Source organism: Fonsecaea multimorphosa, assembly GCF_000836435.1.
Source record: "Fonsecaea multimorphosa CBS 102226 unplaced genomic scaffold supercont1.29, whole genome shotgun sequence".
Taxonomy (NCBI): Eukaryota; Fungi; Ascomycota; class Eurotiomycetes; order Chaetothyriales; family Herpotrichiellaceae; genus Fonsecaea; species Fonsecaea multimorphosa.
In genome coordinates, this window is record NW_015971663.1 from 92,992 (window position 1) to 109,057 (window position 16,066).

Consider the following 16,066-nt stretch of genomic DNA (forward strand, 5'->3'; position numbering starts at 1 on the left):
TCAAACTTGTAAATGCCAATCGAGCCCAAGTCTATCCCTCGTCTTCCCGCATGTCCAGTCTATCGTCTATCGTTCGCCCATGAACGCGTACATACCCTTGTTATGTTCAAAAGTCGCATGAAAGAACGCCAACGCTATGATTTCCAATCGTCCCGTCACTCTTATTCGTCATCTGAATCAGGTGGATGAGGAGTCCCCGCGGGCTTGTTGAGCCATTCAATGCTTGAAGACAGACCGTTAGCATATATCACGATGCTGGACTGGGCAGGGTCAAAACTTACTGTCTCAGCCTTCTTCTCACCTCTCTCTCCTTCAATTGAGCCCTTGTCATCTTCTTTTTCTTCTTCGCCTTGAATTTCATCTCGCTGTTGTCCTCAACTCCGGAGTTGACGGCGGAAGCGGTGGCACTGGACACCGCCGAGGAGCTGACATTGCTGGACCCTGGGCGCGAGTCTTCAAACCGGTTCAGATCGATAGCAAGATGACCTTTGTGTGTCACTTTTCCATTAGCCACATGCCATTGTTCCGGACACAACGCGCCAACGAATTCCTCATTGTGACTGATCATGACAACGCCGCCCTTGTAGTCACGAATAGCCACGGCTAGACCACCCAGAGAATCTCGATCCAAGAAGTTGGTCGGTTCGTCGAGGACCAACAAGTGAGGGTTGTTCCACATGGCACCGGCCAGAACGACTTTGACCTTCTGGCCACCACTTAAACCTGAGATCTCATTATGATTGGCGATCTCGGGATCCAATCCAACGTCCTCAAAGTGCTTTGAAATCACCTTGGGTTCCAGGATGCGATAACCAAGACCTTCTCGGGACGCTTCGTGATCATCGAACTCTTGGACAAGCTTCTGGAAGCCCCACTCCAGCAGCGTCTCTCGAGAGACCTGTGTGTTGAATTTTGGAAGCATACCTCTCCATTTCACCTCATACTGGAATGTCTTTTTGTACTTTTGTCGGCCGATCAGGTTCTCAATCTGCCTGCCACCCTTCCCGTCCCCGAGGTCGATCCATTTGTCCATCTGTGCCTTATCCTCGTCAGTAAGCTGGCGCGTAGCTTTCATCAACACCTCGCGATCATCTCCGTTGGCGTATCTCCATTGCAAGTACTGATTTGGTGTTTTTTCCAAATGCATCTCGACGTGTTCCAAAGCATGTTGCTTAATGTACCCGATTCGCAGATTAGGATGCTTCTCCACCTTGCCCGTCTGAGGGATGGTTTCACCCGTCAACAGCTTGATGAGGGTAGATTTACCAGCACCGTTGGCACCAATGATTGCCACCCTGGATGAGAGACTGAGTTGACATGAGACGTCGGTCAAGCTGGGCTTTGACGCACCGGGATAAGTGTAGCTACAATTTGTCATTCGGATTATGGATCGAGTGTTAGACTTGACGCCGCTAAGGATGCCTGGAGGAGGGAATTTGAATTGCACTTGTGTCGCCGATAGTGTGTAGTAACTCTTGCCCTCGGGCTTGACTTTAACAAATGCGGCCAGATTTCCAGGATAATGAACGAGTTTCTTGTTCTCGTAGTGGTAAATGTCCGTGCACACTGCGTCGAGGAAGCCGGAATCATGAGAGACAATCAATGAAGTGATCTCTGTGTGCTTTTGGAGATACTCCTCGAGCCACTTGACATTTGCCACATCCAGGTGGTTGGTCGGCTCATCGAGCAGGAGAACATCGGCGCGCATCAGCATTGCCCTCGCCAAAGCCAGCTTCATCTTCCAGCCTCCAGACAAAGAGCCCACCTTATGGGACTGTCGGCCCTCCGGACCAGCTGTAAAGCCAACTTCGCTCAGTACCTCTGAGATCCGCGCTTGCCCTTCCTTGGCAATTTCGGGATCCTTGGATACATACTCAAGAATGCTGATATCGGCATCTTCACCCTGGTTGTGCTCCACAAAGCATGTCTTCAGGACTTCCTTGGGTGGAAAGCCTTCCAGCTTCCCTTCTGCAATGCTTCGCATGAGTGTCGATTTCCCCGCCCCATTTCGGCCGCATAGACCGTAGCGGTGCCCTTTTAGAAGTCGTAGGTTGGTGTGTGACAGCAATAGCATGCCACCATAAGCGAGAGAAAATTCTGCGTTGACAATCTCAACCTCGTTTGGATCCTCCACAATGGGAGCGCCAAATTTCTTGTGATCCTCATCAACGAAGTGCTTCTGCACAGCCTCGGCAACAGCTGTGCAAAGCTCGTCTGGCAGCATGTACTTGAGATATGGACCAACTCGAGAAGGAATACGCGAGAAGACCCGAGCGTTGACATCTTCTCTGACCATCTCTGAGACATAAGTCTGCCCGTGTTTCCAGATTGGCATATCCTCTTTGCGCAGACCGCCTTGTGCGCGGATCTGGCTGTCAAGGACTTTGAGAACATCGTCGGTGGTGGTTCTGGCAATTTGGCCGTTGGTCACACCATCTTTGTCGTCACCCATGGCCTTCTTCATGACATTCACGGCCCTGGTGGCCAGTTCTCGAACTTCGGGAAGGGATGCGTTGTCTTTGACTCTCTGGACACCCGGCTGGAGCTTGGGCAGGAAAGTTCTAGCCTCGACTGGATCATGCACGAGCTTGGTCAAGTTCTCCACTACAACCACTGTCTGGCGAAGAACTTCTTGAGAGGTGCTTGGAGTGTTGAGTGATCGCTCCAGCAAAGGGGTCAGAAGAGCGAGGACAGGGGATGTCACGATAGCGACGAAGGTGGTCTGGGACAGGGCGTGGATGGCTTTCTGAAGAGTCTGAGCGGACGGATTTTTCATGGTGTCGATGAGCAGGGGTATCCGAGGGGCCACGTCGTCGTTCTGAAGCAAAGTCGTGAGCGAGGTCATGGTCTTATTGGCGGCTTTGGAGACTTCGGCTTTGAGGTCGTGCATCCCCCCCTCCACGATTGGAATGAGCTCCTTGAGCGTTTTACCCATAGATTCCCGCAGAACGTCTTTTGCTTGTTCCTCTTCTTTCGTGCCTGTTCCCATCTGGGCCTTATCGGCCATCTTGCCCAAGAGAGTGTATGCGCCCACAGTGCCTTGCCATTTTCCGGTTGGTTTGGACAGATAAGATTGCAAAGCTGGGAGGAGACCTATAACCATAGCCTCCGGCGCGAGGTTCTTGAATAATTCGTCGACAGCATATTGAGCCGACTCGCGGACAGACGAGCCCTTGTCAGCCAAGCCATCCAGGACCAGGTTGAAGAGTCCCCCATCCTGAACCAGAAAGACAACTTCGCTCAGCGGCTGCTCGCGGGGGAATCGCTCGAACATGGCCCCGAGCATGAACATGGCACTTTCCCGTTTGGCGCCGTTCTTCTTGTCTGCCGCGGCCTTTTTGATCTCGGGAATGAGGTTGTAGGAGAGCAGGCCTCGGATTCCTACAGACTGAAGAAGGAGGTTTGTAAGCGCATAGGAGGCGTCGAGTGAGGTCTGCGCGGAGTTGGTGTCAACAATGGTCTTTAGAATGCTGCTGACTTCTTCAGGCGCTGGCGCGACTCCGGAAAAGTCCGACTTCGAGGGTACGACGGTCGTCGCCATTGCGGGAGTCGAGGGAGGGCTTTCGAGGTGTGGCATTACTTTGCACCAAAAATTCCGTGCAAGGCGGAACTCCCAGGTCTCACAAAGACGTACAGAGAAAAAGAAAGACAGATAGCTCGAGTGCAGAAGAATGGACCTGTGAAAAAGACGATGGTGCCGCTCCCTATGCCGCCGCAACCCGAGAAGGAGTGGAGAGTGAATGCAAGGGAGAAATACAGAAAAACAACAAAAGAATATATCGCTGAAGCCACGAGGGGTCTGTCGGCAGAGGACAGCAGCCTATGAGAGAAATCTGATTCAGCCTGCGCCCACCAGCCGCTGACTTCACTGGCGAGTGGCTGCATGGGAAAAGAAGGGATGCAATTTTTTTTTCCAGCCTTGTAGAAATTTTTCGGGGCCTCCAGGGGGTTTTCTAATCGATAAGCGACAAGCGTCTAGGCGCCTAGAACGGCTGGGGATCTTCTAGGTACCTACTAGGTGGGCTTAGGTACCTAGGTAGGGACACATGTATACCTGGTAGGTAGAGTAACTCCTGGTAGGTGACTGACTAAGCTCGGCATTGTTTGTACCTGGCTCGATGGGTATGCATCTTCGTTGCCACTTTCGCAAAATCGGTCTCGATTCCTCCCTAAATGACTAGCAAATACCTATGTGGTAGCTTTTGACAAGAATATATTTACAGCGAAATCCGCTCCCAACAAACATTTTGCTATCCGGGTTCATGTCATCATGTGGTTTATAGGGACCCTCCGTGGCCGCGATGAAAATAGGTGAGCGTTGGTTTTACCAGGGTAATCGGCTGCCTCGTCGCAAATGCTGGACGGACAGGATTCCAGGTAGACAGTGCTCCGTGACAGAGGGTCAAGACCCTTGGCCCTCAAAAGCCCGCCTCCGTGTTGCCTTCGCCCATGCTCCTGCTAGAACTGCTGCCGCTTTGGATGGCGCCAATGATTCCATCGATGTACGGCGCTCCGCTCCACTTCTGATGGGTGAGAACATCAACACCAAGCTCCTTCTCCCGGCTCTGGACTAGCTTGACATATGCAAGCATTCCGTCCTCCTTGAAGCTTCGTGACAGCTCTGCGGTAATTGTGGCCCCGGAATGGAGACCGGCAAGTGATATCAGTTGAAGCACGAAGCCTTCCTTGGCAAGGTCCCAGATAAAGGACTTCAGCGAAGCATCGTTGAAACCTTGACCCATCCAGTTGAATGACGGGCTCAGGTTGTAGACCAATTTCTTGCCCGGGTGCGCCTCACGAATCTGTCTGGCAAATCCGGCAGCTTTCGATACGTTAGGGTCGGCAGTCTCCAGCCAGAGAAGGTCTGCGTAAGGAGCAAATTCAATGGCACGTTTGGTTGCTGCCGGGATACCAGCTCTGTAATGGTAGAATCCTTCTCGAGTTCGAGGAACGTCGCAAGACCAGACAACAGGAGACTTAGTGTATTGGGAAGAAAGTTTGCGACGTGACGAGAGTGACATATTGCGATCTGCTTTGGTTTTGGCGAGATACTCGGAAGCGTCTCCGCCCTCAGCTTTGATGTAAGCTTCAACGGCTTCGTCAAATGTGACCAGCTTGTGTTTCTTGACCCAATCAGCCTCGAACTTATCCACTACTGGTCCATCTGCACCGTTGAGCTCCATCTCTTGAAGGACCTCAGCCAAAGGTTCCGTGTCCTCAGTCACACCTAGAATATACTCGTGGTCTCGGACATCAATGGCACTGGAGAGTAGTTTGCCGCTTTCTGAATCAGTTCGTGCAATGACAAGGTTCTCGCAGCCCATCATGTCCCACTGAAATCTTGCTGCGACGAGCCGGTTGATGTGCTCGCCTACAGGCACCAGCACTTTGCCAGCAAGGTGGCCGCATTTCTTGCCGCCATGAAGCTGATCCTCAAAATGCACTGCGGCAGCACCATTCTCCGCGAAGAGCTTGGCCAGTTTGATGACGGCCGACAGTCCACCATGCCCGGTGTCGCCATCTGCGACGATTGGTCTCATGTAATCGATGTAGGGCGTGTTTTTCCGTTCTTCAGCAGTCATCTTCTGCCGCGCATCGAAGTGTTTGCGATCGTGGAGTTGTTGAGCTTTAAACAGCCTCTGCACCTGGTTGGGGACGGTATTGTAAGGGTAGTCGCCAAAGTCGGCGGAAACCTCGTTGGTGGTTGTCAGGACGGAGGAACAAGCCCAGCCCGATACATAGAGGATCTCTTGGTTGGGTGCCTGCTGGGTCATCTGGACGGGGTCAATTGCTCCCATTGTGTGGACCGGCTTGCCCTCCGCTGCTCGCTCCGCCAGCAAATTGAAGAGTTTCCTCGCCATGAGCGAGCTGGGATAAACCTGTTGTAGAGTTCCTCGTTTGCTCACGACATCCTCTGGTCTGTATGGCCTTTTGATGCCTTTATATCTCGGCGATGCCCACCATGCTTTTATGTCTTCCACTTGTTGTTTGAACAGGATATCTTCTGCGTCGCCCGCTTTGTCCTCGGTCGAGAGAAGTTGAAATGAGTCGGAGGGTAATGAAGTGGACACGGGAGGTTCAACTGAGGGCAAGGAGGACAAATATCGAGGCATGGCTGCAAAGAGAGGTCTCGACGCTGCTGTTCTTATTGCGGGTCTGGCTGCGAGCCTGTCAAGGCTCCTCGGAAGTCGTCGAAGCATAGTTCTTGTCGTTTTACTGACCTCTTCTCAACATTCCAAAATGTAGTGCAAGGGAGACGAACAAGCTGCACTCTCCTGGGTTTTAGCATTAGAAAATGGGCACCTCTATAAGCCCCGCGGACACCTGCGCGAATTTGCTTTGTAAGGAGACGACGGCTCAATGGTGCAGACAGGATAATGTCGAGGGCTCTCAGTGCATCTGGAGATCAAGAGCCTCTTGCGACTTCGGCCGCTCAAGCGATGGCAGCCGGAGGGGGCTTGTGGGGAGCTGTCGAGGATTCGAGGAGAAATGGGAGGCTGACAACAGCCTCGGAAGTCGGTTAGGCTCGGAGCTTTTTGTTGTTGGTGAGAAGCTGCCCTCCGAAAATGCGCCTTTCGCTAGGGCTGTGGATGGGCTTGTCCCTAACAACATATCCGGACTTCACATTTTTGGTCGAAGCTCAAAGCTGGTGCATGCCGCACTCTCGTAGACACTGTTGTCTTTCTACGTTCGTCGTCTTCACCTCCAGTCCTCGCTCCCTACTTGCTCCCGGCGTCTGTATCTCTTCCTTTTGCGTGCGTTGAAGTCAACAGACCCCGCACGAGCACCTCGATCTCAGCAACAATCGAGACAGAAGTGTGAAACAAAAGGCTTGATCACCACAATGGCTACCACAACTAGGACAACTCAGCACGCCCTGAGAAGCCTTCGTGCTGCCTCGTCAACCCGCTCTTATGCTGCCTTCACCCTACGGACTTACGCCTCCGCCGCCGAGCCCGACCTCAAGGCTACGCTGCAGTCCGTGATTCCTGAGAAGAGAGAATTGCTCAAGCAAGTCAAGAGCCATGCCGACAAGAAGATTGGAGACATCACCATTGGCCAAGTCATCGGCGGTATGAGAACAATGAAGTCCATGGTTTGGGAGGGAAGCGTGCTGGACGCCAATGAAGGAATCCGTTTCCACGGCCGAACCATCGCCGACTGCCAGAAAGAGCTCCCCAAAGGCACCTCTGGGACCGAGATGTTGCCTGAGGCCATGTTCTGGCTCCTTTTGACCGGCAAAGTCCCCTCTACCTCTCAGGTCCGAGCCCTGTCGCGCGAATTAGCCCAGAAGTCAGACCTCCCGCCCCATGTCGTATCGATGCTTCGCTCCTTCGACAAGAATGTCCATCCGATGACGCAGCTGTCATGTGCTGTTGCCGCTCTGAATACCGAATCCGCATTTGCCAAAAAGTATGCCGAGGGCCTGAACAAGGCGGACTACTGGGAGCCTACGTTTGATGATAGCATCAGCCTCCTGGCCAAGCTGCCTCGCGTGGCTGCGGCCATCTTTGACAAGGCTGCTCTCGACATGGCCCTGGACCCCGACCAAGATTGGGCCTACAACTTCGCTAAACTCCTCGGGAAGCCAGGCAAGGAAAATGAAGGTTTCCAGGACTTGCTTCGTCTCTATCTTGCCCTTCACGGAGACCATGAAGGAGGCAATGTCTCGGCTCACGCGACTCATCTAGTCGGATCCGCTCTTTCTGATCCGTTCTTGTCGTACTCTGCTGGCTTGCTGGGTCTGGCCGGACCTCTGCATGGACTTGCTGCCCAGGAGGTGCTCCGCTGGATCCTGAAGATGCAATCGCACATCGGAGAGAATTTCTCCGACAAGGACGTCAGAGACTACCTTTGGTCTACTCTTCGCAGCGGTCAGGTTGTACCAGGTTACGGTCACGGTGTGCTCCGCAAGCCTGACCCGCGATTCAAGGCCTTGATTGATTTCGGCGATGCCCGCGAGGATATTGCCAAGAACCCTGTGTATCGGCTGGTCAAGAAGAACAGCGAGATCGCACCAGGCGTGTTGACCGAGCACGGCAAGACCAAGAACCCTCACCCCAACGTGGACAGTGCTTCGGGTGTCCTCTTCCACCATTATGGCTTCCAGGATCCCCTGTACTACACTGTTACTTTTGGAGTCAGCAGAGGTCTCGGTCCTTTGGCGCAACTGATCTGGGATCGTGCTCTGGGCATGCCGATTGAACGACCAAAGAGTATCAATCTCGAAGGTCTCATGAAATTGGTGTAACTTTGTCTAGCAGGAATCGTTGTACATAAACTTGCCTTGTCTACGTGGATGGATTGGCGTCCTCGCCCCGTGCTGTTCAGACAGTGGGGATCTTCTCAAAATGATAGTAAAATTCTATACCGACTGTTCGAGCTGTCCTGTGACATTTACTCTGGTGGTGGTGGTGGTGGTGGTTATCGATCTGCGATTGAACGGAATAACCTTGTACCGATAAATATATCCTAGACTGGTTCGCATCATCGCTTTGTGTTGTCTCCAACCCACAATCTTCCATCAATAAGGCTCTTTGAACTTCAGACGTACGAAATAAAACCATACACCTGAAACACGTCTATGACCTCCACCCCGTGCTTGCAAACAAGTTCAAGGAGACCTGCCAAGAAGAAGTTCCCACCAGCACCGAAGGACTTTCATGAGCTCCCTGACGACTCCGAGAATCAATCACTGACATCCATTGTATCCCTGCTGCTGCCACATTTTTACACTCTTGATCGTCATTTGGGCGCTGTCCTTCCACGTCGGATACCATGTGCTACGCGCATTCCAGAAGTCCCTTTTCGCAGTCTGACTGGCGTCCACCCAGGGTTTGCCATTCCTGCCGTCTTCGAACCATCCGTTTGTACCGCCGACGGCGACATTCAGAATGAGATAAAAGTCTTGGTCGAATGGTGTTGAAGCACGGTTGTACTTGGACCATGGATCGACAATGCGAGTACCGTTTTCGTCGGCCTGGGGGAAGTGGCCACGCCCCCAGAGCGGCTTATCGAAGTTGGTGTACAACACCTGCAGCAAACGTGTGTCGATATACGTGAAGATATACTTCTCAGACCATTCAAGCCCGAATGTATGGAACTTCTTGGAGAAGGTCGTGTGTAATGCATTCCTCTTGACGTTAGTCCGCCACCAGGCATCATTGGCAGCATCTGGGCCCCAGTGCAGAGTGCTCGAAACGATATTGTTGCCCCCTTGGGGATAGGTGTGGTTATTGCCCCGAGACTCAACGATATCAATCTCTCCAGATTGCGGCCACGCGCCATACACAGAATCGACCGGGAGCAACCATATTGCGGGCCACAACCAGTCACCTTCAGGCAACATGGCTTCAACCTCAACTCGGCCGTACTTGATCACTGCGCCTTTCTTTGTGTTGATGCGTCCAGACTTGACGGGGTTGACAATGGTGCCATTGGTCGTATTAGTGCCTGTGATGCAGTTGCTCCAGACTGACGATGTGCATATACCACCAGCCCGCAGATCAATCACGTTGTTGGTCTCGATCAATCTAGGATCTTGAAGTGTCGGCTTGATGTGGAGCATTCCATTTTCGACGAAGACATTCTCCTCCGTGACTGTGGTTTCCTCGAACTGGCCATTGCCGAAGCCACCAACCTCAGCTTCTTTGGTCCATATTTTGGAGTCGAACCCAGTCGAGAAATCTTCCAAATACACTGGACAGTACTTGTGATTGACCACAGATCGAAGGCCATCCCAGACAAGTAGGCCAGCAAGGCCCAAACCAATCGCGAGTCCAATTAGTGGGATGATTGTTACCCATTTCTCTCGAGGATCTTTGACCTTTGTCCACGGTCGGTCCACTTCTCCTTTCTTGACTCGGCGAGAGTGGAAGTATCTCTGATTGAGCATGGGTTGAGGGAGGACTGCCGATGAGGCCGCCCTTGACGGATACCCGGAAGCATAGGGTGTGAGGAATGGATTGACTGGCTTCTCCTGTTGATATCCACCACTCGCAACCGCCGAGTCTGGTGATCCAGCTCGAGGCGTTGCGTCCATACTCATCGTGGAGTTCGCTCGAGAGTAGCTGGGACGAGAGAAATGTGTCATGGTAAGACGGAAAATGCAGAGCGCAAAGATAATATCAGGTAAGAGGGTTGACGATGAGGCTTTCGAGCTCTCCAACATCAGAAGGGGCAGCTGGACGGCGCAACGTGCTGGAAGGTGTCATGGAACTAATTGTGCCATGAGGATAGATTTACCACCGATCTTGTAATTTGACAATGCTGCTTCAGACGCGCTTCCAGATCAACACAGGGCAAATTAGTCCTGTCTCGGCCCGGTTGGTCATATGTCTCATGTTTTCAGCAACGCTCCATCAAGCGGTGGATCGAGCATTTCGCTTCCTACCGATCTCCCAGTCTCTTGACCCGGATATAAAGGCTCCTTTTTAATATAGCATAGCCACTTCTCCACACGACCGCAGGAGAGTCATGGTTGCTGGTGACAGGGCGGAGATCAAGCAGCATATACCCAATTCTGTAGTCGCGGGCAGGGATGAGGACTTCGTGTAAGAGAACGAGTCTCTATAATTACCATCAATTGGTCCCTGGCCTGTCGGATGTGACACTACGTCCTGCATGATGTACGGGCCCTCGTTTGCTGCCCTTGCATGCTGTTTGAGATGAGGCTGACCTAAACCAAAACAGGAACAGGTTTTTTGTCTTTTGTCTGAGGGAACTTGTCAGGGAAAATGACCTGTCGAATCTCCCTGCTCAACATCCCTCCCATTCTATCATCCCTGTTCCAGATATTCAGGGCTTCTTTACGAGCCGAATTCGACTAGCCTAATCAATGTCAAGATGCTTTCCCTTCTGAGTACTCTGGGCCTCCGCTATTTTCGGTCAGCAAGACCTCATGTGGCTACCGAATTTCGACCCCGGTAGTGACTGCTGTACCGCAGACACTTTTGGTCGTGTCTCAGGGCCATGACATCGCTCAAAGTGGAAAAGGAACTAGGTGTGATGAGGATGGCTGCGGGCTATGGTGAGTCCAAAGCCAAATGCTGCTCGTGTCGTGGAAAGCTTCCTGGGTTGTCATCCCAAGTTTACGGCAAAAGGTCCCATAAGCTCCTGCAGCCACCGTCTCTGCTACACTCCTTAGGTATGACTATTCACTGGTCCATCGTTGGGACTGTTTGTGGTCCTTCCAAATTCTTGACGAGAAGAAGGTATATTTTTAATATTCAGAGCGATAGCCCGCCTCTCTCTTCGTGCCAGCAGAGTACATCTCTTCCTTCTGTCTCTTTCTTTTGCCACACTGCTCTCGGAGTCGCGGCTTTCTTGGTTCGAGCGCTTCTATAGCAGTGTGGTTTCTCGGTATATACCATGAACCTAAATCAAAAATCAACGCAGCAGACCGTCTCGCCAGGTTCAATCACCCAGCAGGGCACTTCCGCCGTGATCTCAGCTCCACCCATTGGCTCTCCAGTTCAAGGCTTTCTTCGTTCTAATGATTCCCCTTCGCAAAGTGATGCCGCATCTATCGGCGGTAGGTCGATGCGCAGCGTGCGAAGTGCCCTCGAGGACATCAAACACGAGGTCATGGTAAACCATCTCTATCAGCAACAGTGTTCGCGGCTTTGGGTCAGCGACGGGAGCGGAGACATCGAAGGGGTGGTGCTACGAAAATCTCGTGGCATCTACCTATCTTGTCCACAAACACTTCGAAATTCACATTTTGGGCAATTTTGTGCCGAGCTCAATGTGCAGGTAAACTAGATCACCCCAAGCCGGAACGATGGACTCATTCACGAATAGGTTGCCATGACCGTGAACTCGAGAGTCATCAAAACGTTCTTGGCTTGGGCTCCTGATGCCACAGACGTCCCTCTAACGAACGGCCTCCGAGTTCAGATCCTACCCACGATTGCTCACCTGCCCCGTGCGCGAAAATATCAATTCGCTGCCTTTATTGCTTCTGACTCCTTGTTGGTGGTATGGGACGATGACCCTTCAAATGTGATGAAGAGAGCAGCCTCCATCGAGTCCGAGTTGATGGAGCTGGTCTGGCACACCGGCGAGGCTGGGAATGAGGAGGATGTCACCAATGAAAAGAATGGAGCTTCTGCAGCCTCTGTCGATTCCGAGTCCGGAGAGCTGTCGACCCAGGACCGTCCCACCAATCTGATGAACACGATATTAGTCGCGTTTACACTAATCATTGTTGTCACATTGCTTGGCCTGGCATGTCGGTCTTTGGCTACTGAGGTTGCCGTCGATGGCTCATACCTTCGTCTTGCTTTTATCTTCTTGGTTCCCGTACAGATCTTCTTTACTTTGGTAAGTCAACATTGCTGGTTAGTTCAGCGGGCTTGCTGACGATTCCCCAGTTCTTCGCCCAAGTTATCGTCGGATGTGTTGCACAATGCATTGGACCTATACAGCAGATGCAAATGAACTCAAAGTACTTCTCAGCAAAATGCTCTCCTCGCTTGCGCACGCCAACCTTGCCGCATGTCACGGTTCAGTGTCCTGTCTACAAGGAAGGACTTGCGTCCGTGATTGCGCCAACGGTCAAATCTATCAAGCAAGCCATCTCCACGTACGAATTGCAGGGCGGTACAGCAAACATGTTCATCAACGATGACGGCCTGCAGATCATCGACGAAGACCAACGGAAGGCACGGATTGACTTCTACCAGGACCACAATATTGGCTGGACTGCTCGTCCGAAACACGGCAGCGAAGGCTTCGTTCGCAAGGGCAAATTCAAAAAGGCCTCCAACATGAACTATGGGTTGATGCTGTCCTGCAAAGTCGAGGACAAGCTTCACAGATATCACCGCAATTCTGCCTGGACTCCGAACGACGAGTCCGAAGCCTACGATCAATGTTTGCGGGAAGTGCTCGAGGAAACCCCACGCGCTTGGGCTGATGGGAACATTCGGGTGGGAGACTATATCTTATTGATCGACAGTGATACCAGAGTGCCCGCAGACTGCTTACTGGATGCCGTGAGTGAGATGGAACAGTCTCCGAATGTCGGCATCATGCAATTTGCGTCCGGCGTCATGCAGGTCGTGCACACGTTTTTCGAAAACGGCATCACCTTCTTCACCAACCTCATCTACACCGCCATCGAATACACGGTTGCCAATGGTGACGTCGCACCTTTTGTGGGCCACAATGCCATCCTCCGTTGGAGTGCTATCCAACAGGTCTCGTACACCGATGAAGACGGCTACGAGAAATTCTGGTCCGAGTCGCACGTCAGCGAAGACTTCGACATGTCCTTGCGGCTCCAATGCGACGGCTACATCATCAGACTAGCCTCCTGGGCCCATGGCGGCTTCAAGGAGGGCGTGAGTTTGACCGTGTATGACGAACTTGCTCGATGGGAAAAGTACGCCTACGGATGCAACGAGCTTCTCTTCCATCCGATGAGGAAGTGGATCTACAAGGGGCCCTTTACCGAACTTTTCCGCCGGTTCCTCTTCTCCAACATCCGCTTCACCTCCAAGATCACCATCATCAGCTATATCGGCACGTACTACGCCATTGGAGCCGCCTGGATCATGACACTGGCCAACTACTTTGCCATCGGCTGGTTTAATGGGTATTTGGACAAGTACTACATTGACAGCTGGAAAGTGTGGTTCAGCATCGTGATCGTCTTCAACGGCCTGGGCAACATCGCCCTCGCCGTCATGCGGTACCGCATCGGGCAGAAAGCCTTCATCCCAGCACTTGTGGAGAACTTCAAATGGATCGTCATGCTCTCCATCTTCCTGGGCGGCCTCTCGCTCCACGTCTCCCAGGCGCTGCTGGCGCACATTTTCGAGGTCGACATGACCTGGGGCGCCACCTCCAAGGAAGCAGAGTTCTCAAACTTCTTCATCGAGGTGCCCAAGGTGGTGAGAAAGTTCAAGTTCAGCATCGCCTTTGCGCTCGTCGGCATCGTCGGCATGATCGTCCTGGCAACGAATCCGGGAGGTTATATTCCGTACGACTGGGTGATTGACGACTTCATCGCCATTTTGCCCATGAGCACGGTCACCGCGAGCCATCTCCTGTTACCCATTGTGTTGAATCCTGCGTTGATGACGTTCTCGTGGTGATGAAGAAATGATCCCAGAATTCCATCATTGAACTGTCAATAACTCCATCGGCGGTTGTGGTTTTGGATCACAGCGTAAATTCTCGGTTAGGGCAACAGATTTGACAATTTGGGATCGGAAATGAGTGGAGTAACTCGGTCGGTGTAGGGAATTGTCAATGCTTTGGGCACCGCTTTCATCTTCTTCGTAGAGTGGACGGGGCTTTGGGACACAGGTTTATTCACTAAACTGATCTGGCACTTCTATATAATCACAGATCAAGCATAATTTGCAACATTCCAACATACCTCAGGACATGGGCCTTCACGCCTGCTGCTTGTCCGTTTGGCCAAGGCCAGCTTTTGTAAGCCATGATGAAGAATGAAAATGCAGGACAAGAGAAGAAGGTAGTTCGTGCTACTTAGGGATGAGTTGGAATATATATGTCCTTGTTCGATTGCTGAATCGAGGGGAACTAATCTTGGTACACGGTTTGTTACGACACCTTGAGCACCGCCCTGCCTGCAAGCTTTCCGGCGACCATGAGGTCGATGTACTTGTCTAGATCCTCGAGGGTTCCCTTGGTCAGAATCGGCTGAAGAGAAAGGGGACAAAAGTTAGCACCATGTAGACTCGTGGTTGATAAGAAGTGGGTTCTTGATGACTTACATGTACCAAACCCCGAGCGGTGAAGTCAAGTGCTTCTTCGACATCCTTCAATGTACCGACGACGCTGCCCACAACGTTCAATTTCTTTAGGCACATCATAAGAGGAGGTGCCCCCGCGATGACTGTTGGATCCTTGGGCAGACCAACAGCAACTACTGTCCCGCCTGGACGGAGGAATCCAGGTGCAGAAGCGTAGGCCTCCTTTGTGGCCGCCGTGACGATGACGCCGTGGGCTCCATACTTGGTGATCCGCATGACCTCAGCCGCAATATCCTGGGTCTTGGTAAAGTCAATAAACTCTTCGGCACCGAGTCGTTTGCAAAGATCCCGTTTCTCGTCCCCGCCATCGATGGCGATGATCCTCATGCCCTAGATAACGTGGTGAGCCCAGTGCGCTGTGTATGTACGTGCATGATCATACCATGGCTTTTGCATATTGTACTGCGAAATGGCCAAGACCGCCACCCGCTCCTGGAAGTACCTATGGCGGGCTGGTGAGTAAGTTTTGCGATACATCAGCTGGTCAACACGTACAATCCACTGCCCGGGCTTCACGGCGCTTCGCTTGCAAGCTGTGTATGCAGTGACTCCTCCACACATGATAGGCCCGGCCTCCTCGTCGGAGACGCCTTCTGGAATGCGAGTGGTATATCGTCCGTCGCTGAGAGCATATTGTTGGAATGTCCCAGCTTGGCTGAACCCCGCGTTCTTCTGGTTCGGACAATGGAGCTCATCGACGCCGTTCGTACAGAACTCGCACTCGCCGCAAGTACTCCAAACCCACTTGATACCGGCACGATCTCCTACCTTCCACCGATGATGCATGTCGTCCCCGACTGCGACGACAACCCCAGCCCCTTCGTGGCCGGCAATACCGTGCGTGGCAGGCTGCATCGACAAGCCAAACGAGGCCCATTCATCCTTGATCAAGGACTTGTCCGAAGCACAGAGCCCAGTCCTACCTGATTGTCAGACATGGAAAACTTGCTGTGTGGGAAGAACCTGCCAGTTGATCTTGACCAGGATTTCTCCTGGAGCCGGCGTTGGCACGTCGACCTCCTTGACGGGGGCTTTGGCATCAGCTCCCTCCCCAACTTTGACTGCGGCCTTTTGTTGTTTGGGGATCGATACTGTAGACATGGTGGTTGCTGTTTAACGTTAATGGTTCAGTGTGGAGAGCAGTGTGAGGTTGAAACACAGGCGAGGCTGATTTCTTATTAAATAAGACGGCCGAGGGTATGCAACAAAGGCCGCGCAAGGGAGAAGACAAGGCGAGCTTTTATAGCGTCAAGCCAGCCTATGATACATGTGATACA

The 16,066-nt window shown here is 52.3% G+C and overlaps 6 protein-coding genes across 6 annotated transcripts; 2 read left to right on the forward strand and 4 right to left on the reverse strand.

The window, feature by feature from the left end:
• Positions 1–277: 277 nt before the first annotated feature.
• Positions 278–3,541, reverse strand: Z520_10272 (uncharacterized protein; the record flags this gene model as incomplete). Its single annotated transcript, XM_016780765.1, has 1 exon — positions 278–3,541. The coding sequence occupies one exon, from the start codon at positions 3,539–3,541 to the stop codon at positions 278–280; it is 3,264 nt and encodes a 1,087-aa protein (XP_016628058.1).
• An 877-nt stretch (positions 3,542–4,418) lies between these two features.
• Z520_10273 (uncharacterized protein) lies at positions 4,419–6,113 on the reverse strand (the record flags this gene model as incomplete). The annotated part of the gene is made up of 1 exon (XM_016780766.1): positions 4,419–6,113. One exon carries the CDS (start codon positions 6,111–6,113, stop codon positions 4,419–4,421), a length of 1,695 nt encoding a protein of 564 aa, XP_016628059.1.
• A 731-nt stretch (positions 6,114–6,844) lies between these two features.
• On the forward strand, positions 6,845–8,251 carry Z520_10274 (2-methylcitrate synthase, mitochondrial; the record flags this gene model as incomplete). The annotated part of the gene is made up of 1 exon (XM_016780767.1): positions 6,845–8,251. One exon carries the CDS (start codon positions 6,845–6,847, stop codon positions 8,249–8,251), a length of 1,407 nt encoding a protein of 468 aa, XP_016628060.1.
• A 441-nt stretch (positions 8,252–8,692) lies between these two features.
• Positions 8,693–10,093, reverse strand: Z520_10275 (uncharacterized protein; the record flags this gene model as incomplete). The annotated part of the gene is made up of 1 exon (XM_016780768.1): positions 8,693–10,093. The coding sequence occupies one exon, from the start codon at positions 10,091–10,093 to the stop codon at positions 8,693–8,695; it is 1,401 nt and encodes a 466-aa protein (XP_016628061.1).
• Positions 10,094–11,370: 1,277 nt separating this feature from the next.
• On the forward strand, positions 11,371–14,102 carry Z520_10276 (uncharacterized protein; the record flags this gene model as incomplete). The annotated part of the gene is made up of 3 exons (XM_016780769.1): positions 11,371–11,754; positions 11,803–12,324; positions 12,375–14,102. The coding sequence occupies 3 exons, from the start codon at positions 11,371–11,373 to the stop codon at positions 14,100–14,102; spliced, it is 2,634 nt and encodes an 877-aa protein (XP_016628062.1).
• A 475-nt stretch (positions 14,103–14,577) lies between these two features.
• Z520_10277 (uncharacterized protein) lies at positions 14,578–15,890 on the reverse strand (the record flags this gene model as incomplete). Its single annotated transcript, XM_016780770.1, has 5 exons — positions 14,578–14,676; positions 14,751–15,119; positions 15,172–15,231; positions 15,285–15,683; positions 15,753–15,890. 5 exons carry the CDS (start codon positions 15,888–15,890, stop codon positions 14,578–14,580), a joined length of 1,065 nt encoding a protein of 354 aa, XP_016628063.1.
• Between the last annotated feature and the right edge of the window lie 176 nt (positions 15,891–16,066).